General features: G+C 36.9%; 1 protein-coding gene across 1 annotated transcript in view; it reads left to right on the forward strand.

Annotated features, from left to right (window-relative positions):
• Positions 1 to 5,832, forward strand: part of LOC107575088 (avidin-like) — an 8,242-nt gene extending 2,410 nt beyond the window's left edge. The window contains exons 3-5 of the mRNA XM_016261498.1: positions 1,099 to 1,324; positions 3,345 to 3,474; positions 5,777 to 5,832. Of these exons, the coding sequence (XP_016116984.1) occupies positions 1,099 to 1,324; positions 3,345 to 3,474; positions 5,777 to 5,810 (390 nt within the window). The 3' untranslated portion in view covers positions 5,811 to 5,832. The remainder of the gene's footprint in view (positions 1 to 1,098; positions 1,325 to 3,344; positions 3,475 to 5,776) is intronic.
• The last annotated feature ends 823 nt before the right edge of the window (positions 5,833 to 6,655 follow it).

The raw sequence follows: 6,655 nt of genomic DNA on the forward strand, positions 1-6,655 counted from the left end.
CTTTATTGCTGTGTAACAGTGATCCAAAATAGTGCTGTCTCTGGTGGGACACGTAATGTGCTGCTTGTATTTTGGCAGTTCACGGGAGAGATTTGATTTGTTAAAGTCTCCAAGAATGATTAAAATAGAGTCTGGGTACCTTTGCTCCATTTCAGTTATTTGTTCGGCCAGCTGTTGCATCGCGGCGCTCACGCACGCGTCCGGAGGCACGTACACATTCACAAGAATGAAAGAGGAAAACTCCCGCGGCGAGTAGAACGGTTTACAGTTTATGATGAGTGCCTCTAAATTAGGACAGCATACCTTTTTCAGCGTTGTTACATCTGAACACCAACTTTCGTTAATGCACAGGTACCTAATAAGTTAATGACTGAAGTCATAATGATCTCTTTACAAAACACTAGCTAATGATTAATTAAAGCAATTATATAATATTTATCTGTAGTTTACAGGCTGTTAATTTTAAAACTACACATAATAATGTATAAACAGCTGAATTCCTCCAACAGACTTTCATTTAATATTGACACAAAATGTGTTAACTAGAGTGCCACACATACAGTGGGGCAAAAAAGTATTTAGTCAGCCACCAATTGTGCAAGTTCTCCCACTTAAAAAGATGAGAGAGGCCTGTAATTTTCATTATAGGTATACCTCAACTATGAGACAAAATGAGAAAAAAAATCCAGAAAATCACATTGTAGGATTTTTAAAGAATTAATTGGTAAATTCCTCGGTAAAATAAGTATTTGGTCACCTACAAACAAGCAAGATTTCTGGCTCTCACAGACCTGTAACTTCTTCTTTAAGAGGCTCCTCTGTCCTCCACTCGTTACCTGTATTAATGGCATCTGTTTGAACTTGTTATCAGTTAATTTTTGTACACATTTCTTCTAAGATTGTGGTAAGTAACACAATTTACACTATTAGTTAATACTAGATGTTGATAAGAAATTAATGCAAACTGGCAAATATAATTATTAGCAATTCACATATGACTTAATTTATTGACCAGATAGATTCTATTTGTTGTTAATGTGGTAATCATTTTAATATTTTTTTATTAAATATGCCTTTCTCACTCTAATGTTTATCTAGAAAGTCGTAAGTTCAATAGTGTCAGGAAAGTGGAAAAACGAACTCGGTTCTGTGATGGAGATGAAGGAGAAGGAGAATGGTCAGATTATTGGGACATACCTAACTGCTGTTACTTCAAAAGAGTCCAGCCACACTGAAGAAACTGCTGACCTTGTGGGCTACATCAATACAGACCAGACTAAACAGACCACTACTATTGCCTTCTGCATGGCCTGGAAGATAGAAGGTGGGTTTAGCCCAGAGTTGTCCAAACTCGGTCCTGGAGGGCCACTGTCCTGCAGAATTTAGCTCCAGCTTGCCTCACCACATCTCCCTGGAAGTTTCTAGAATGCAGGGCTTAAAGTTCTCCGGCGTGCGGCATTTGGCTGCGAGGGAAAAAAGTTGTCCTACATTTAAATATCACGTTCGAGTTGAGTTCGCCTACTAATGTATGAGAGGAACACAGCTTTCACTCTCAACCAAACATTACTAGCCAATCAGAAGTTTTTGCTCTTATGAACATGAGACGCGCATTAGCTGATGAATAGAAAAGAAGCCTAGGTCTCGAGCGTGACACATTGAAAAAGCTGCAAGGCGCAATGGTCAAAGATTTCCATCTAGCGTCATATTTACATAGAAAAGCTATTAAAAAAGCAGCAGAGCTTTGTAAACTGCTCAGAGTAATCACGTCATCTCCATAAGAACGATATGATTGCCAGAACAAATTTACAGTGTTCACACATGATCTCTTAACGGTAACTTCCCGGTAATTTACCAGTAAAGACTGTATGTGTGAAAGGGGCTAAACTCTTCCTCTGCATATGCGGTGAGTTTGGGTTGCTTAATTAACGTTAATCTGGGAAAACTCACTTGATTTGTAACGTAAATCATTTAAACCTATGCCAACACAGGAGAATACATCAACATATTTCTAAATATGCGATTTATTGTACATCGCGATTTCAAAATAAAAGTTTCTGACATTGTATGTGGCCAAATATTAAAAGTAAATGGATTTAAACGTCGTTGAATCACATGAAACATCACCAGGCCGTTGGCGCCCTTTGCAGGTATTTGTTATCATATAGGCAAATTACATTATGTATTTAACAGTGTTGTTCAATAAAACCATGTACTTGGTTTTGATACTTTATTTGAGGCCAATTATTATTGCCTCATCGTTACTTTATATATAAATATAGTCATATTAAAGCCTGTTTTTCCACTTAGTTCTACTTGTATTACTAAAAAAAATCTGATTATAATCATATAAATATAATCATATAATCAAATAAATAATCAGATTACTTGATTAGCAAAATAATCATTAGTTAAGCACTAGATTAGTTAAAACATTTCAAAATACAACTGCATTGTTTTACTTTTTGTGATTAAAAAGACAAATATTTTGTCATTTGAAAATGTCTTAAAGTATTAAAATATTGTCTCGTTCTTGTGAACCAGTATCTGTACGAACCCTGTTTAAGTTACCAGTTCTTGGACCATTTTAATGTTTTTTGTTGTTGTCATTTGAACCGAACTGTAGTTTTCTGTAATAAACGGTCTGTGTATATTTCCTATTTTATATTCATTTCCTAGTATTTATTTTACCATTATTTCTTTTGAACAAAACAATTTCAGAAATGTCATGTTTTAGATTGTAGGTCATCTTGTACCCTGTGTCAAGGACAAAGCTAACCAGCAAAACTTGATATCAAAAGCATCCTAAATGTTACATGTGTTTGCACCATATTATAGTGAGTAAACTTTCTTGGTATTGCTGTTTCAAATATCCCACCATATTCTGTAGTCTGAGCCTGTCAAGGGCTAATGGCAATGGCAGATACGTTACTAGTTAGTTTCAAGGAAAATCATTTTCTTTTTTTGTTTGCCAAATAACCCTGTGTATGTGTCCACCCCCGCAACACCCAAGCCCCGGGAAAAAAGTTCAGCCTCAGGATTTTTTGTTTTGTTTTAACCCCTGAGAATCCTAGTAAGCCCTTGATTAGCTGGTTCTGGTTGAGGTTGAAGCTAAACTCTACAGGACAGAGGCCCTCCATGAGCAGGATTTGACACCCCTGGTTTAGCCAATTGTTGCTTCAGTGCATTAAGACAAAAATACTTATATTATTCATAATATCTACTCTGAATAGTGTAAAAGTTATGAAGCTTTGCTTATCAAATACATGTGTCTTGTTTAAAGGATGCTTAGATAATTTTACCGGAAAACCAGACAGAAATTCTTACGCACAATTTGTTTTGCATAGGCTCGTGTAGTGCATTCACTGGCCAGATCTTCCAGGAAAACAAAGATGGAAGTATCGAGGATGTAATAAAGACCACCTGGATTCTACATTCACCTGTGGATGGCCTCCAAGACAACTGGGAAGCAACATGGTTAGATGTTTAATTTAGGGTATACTCACACTAGGTGATCTGAACTGTGCCGAGCATGTTTGACCCCCAAAAGTCTGGTTTGTTTGATTAGTGTGATCACTCTGTTCCATGCCCTGGCCCATTTAAGTGGTGCGCTCATGAGTGGTTCGATTGGTTTCAGGTGTGGTATGCATGTAGTGTGATTGCTAACGGATTACTAAAAGAGAAACAGTAACTAACACAAGAATAAAGAGAGAGAAAAAAGCACAGATCAGTTTAAAAGGTACCCAATCTAAAGTTGATACTATTCACCATTAGTAAATGTTTGTAAACCTTTGCTAATCATTTATTACCTTTATGGGACTTTTAGCTACTTTAACAACGTTTGTGTAAAGAGTGGTTAGTTAAGTTTAGTTAAATGCTTGCCAAAGACATAACATACATTGTAATTTGGGTGCAAAACGTTTTTTATTGCCTCAACACTTATATTAGTATACTACTGTATATCATTAAACAGGATATTCCTTGAATCATGAAAGTGAAATTGACATGTAGCCAAGTATGGTGTCCCTTACTCAGAATTTGTGCTTTGCATTTAACCCATCAAAGGGCACACACACTTGCTGCAGCATGCGGGGAGCAGTTGGGGGGTCGGGGTCTTACCTCAATCGTAGTATTGAGGGTGGAAGAAAGTGCTGTGCATTTACTCCCACCTACAATCCCTGCCGGTACCGAGACTCAGACCCGCGACCTTTGGGTTACAAGTCAGACTCTCTAACCATTAGGCCACGAATCATACTTCAATAGGAGAAAACAGTTTTTCATCCACTTTTATTTGCTTATTTATCAAAACAATGTAATATAAACAGAACCGTGTTCCCTTATGGTGATCAAATTGACCCCCGTACACATTAACAAAAGCTTTTAATTGTAGTATGACATCTGTTACAGTCATTTGAAGATTTTCAAGAAGTGCTTCATATGAATTGAAAGTTTAAAGACATTTGTAAGCATTTTAATTTGCATGAAATAATGATCTGTTAATCATTAGGTAATGTTTAATAAATTTATTAGTAAACATTAACAAGCACCTTATCTCACGATTCTAGCTATTAAAAATATATTAACTAATGGTCTGTTAAGCATTGTCTGATGTTTGCTAACGGCTTATTAATGAAAGTTATTATAAAGTGAATTAGTTACACTAAGTTTCACAGACCAGGCTTAAGACTAGTCCCAGACTAAAATGCATGTTTGAGCTGTCTTAACTGAATGCAACTTGCATTGACATATCTTAAAATATTTCAGTGCCATTGATTTGTCTCCAGATGCACACCAGAAATGTTTTTTTTCTAAGGCATGTTCTAAGATGTATTTTATTTGCAGTTTATTTCCATCCAAGTCTGTCTGGCTGTAAGTCTGCCTCAGTCTTGTTTTCTTTTCCCCCCCAGATAGCACACGCATGTCTGCAAGATGTCTGTTAAAGATCGCTTCATCTGGAAAGCATCTGCTGTGTAAAATCTGATAGACATCTTTAAAAGGATAGTTCATCCAAAAATGAAAATTTGATGTTTATCTGCTTACCCTCAGGGCATCCAAGATGTAGGTGACTTTGTTTCTTCAGTAGCAGGTAAAATATGATATAAATACTGTTCGGTTTCTGGGACAAACTGTTAATTTCGTGTCTTGGGACATCAATGTGTCGTCACAAGCCGCAGGGTTTAATTTGGATTTGTCTGTGCATGTTTTTTTTACTCTCATAGATTTTGTTACCATTGCCATGCATTATACGACTGATAGACTGCAACGGTTAAAGTTAAAAATAACCATATGTGTTCTACTGAAGAAACAAAGTCACCTACATCTTGGATGCCCTGGGGGTAAGCAGATAAACATCAAATTTTCATTTTTGGATGAACTATCCCTTTAAGATGTCAGTTTTACATTCATTCTAAATCATACACATCTTAAAGGCATTTAAAATTAAAGGCATACGTCTTGCCAATGTTAATGCAGACGGCAAATAGACGTCTCTGTGATGTACGTGTGCTATCAGGGTTCTCTGTTCTTGTTCTTTATCTTTCCTTCAGGAGACTCAACAGCCAGTGCCATCACTATTCACTAATTGCCAATCATCACTTGTAGAGTTAACTTAATTGATTAGTTAACCATCTGGTTAATTCAGCATTTAGCACTGCAAAGAATAGATCCAACACTGCTTCTATGTTAGTTTTTAACACCTGTGGGTGATTTTCATATTTACACCTTGCAGTGTACATTTAACAACGGTGATGGACTAATATTTCCTTTGTATTTTGAATAGTGTTGGAGAGAACACATTCCACAGATGCCCATGAAAGAGATTCTGAAGAACAGGACCAAGTTGCTGTTACCATGCAAGCTACCATGAACCTAATTGTCAAAATAAAGTTTGATTAACATTTTATGTTGTTGATACAAGTTTGTTTGCTCATTCTAGGGATGCAGAAACCTGTATCAATGTACAAATCCATGATATAATAAGACGATAGGGTTTTGTAAAAAAAAAAAAAAAAAAATTTAGAGCAGGGCTAACCAACCCTGCTCCTAAGATGATGCCAGCCTGCAGAGTTTAGCTCCAACCCTAATCAAACCCATTTCAACCAACTAATCAAGGTGTTCAGGGTTACCTGAAAATAACAGGTAAGTCTGTTGGAGCAGGGTTGAAACTGAGGTTAAACAATAACTTTTAAAGGCTGTGCGACTGAAGCAGAAGAATGCACACATGAAATGCATAAACACTGCTCAAAAAGGATGACCAAGGTTTACCAGTGACAGGCAGGCTAGATGATGCCCAGATAGCAAGAACTTTTGGGCCAAATGTGGCCGATAGCTGCCACGTATGGCTTAGATATGGCATGGCTGAACAGATATGGGCCAGATTGTTACCATATATGTTTTGCCATAAGTTTAGAATCTGCGGGAAATGTTCTCTTGGTTCACAACTCCTTTTGAGGTATATGGGCCAGATAACAACAAACACGTAAGAACCAAGTAAGGTTTAGATATGGCAAACTTTGGTAAACATCGACTTCTGGCTAACATTTGGATTACACTTGGAAAGCACTCAAAACCTGAAATCAAATTTGGCAGAAATCCGGCAGGCCACACCTCGGTTGCTATGACTACCGCGCCAATTTGACCGAAAGGTGCAATTTAATCT

The sequence above is a fragment of the Sinocyclocheilus grahami genome, unplaced genomic scaffold, assembly GCF_001515645.1.
Source record: "Sinocyclocheilus grahami isolate Dianchi unplaced genomic scaffold, SAMN03320097.WGS_v1.1 scaffold2459.1, whole genome shotgun sequence".
NCBI classification, from domain to species: domain Eukaryota; kingdom Metazoa; phylum Chordata; class Actinopteri; order Cypriniformes; family Cyprinidae; genus Sinocyclocheilus; species Sinocyclocheilus grahami.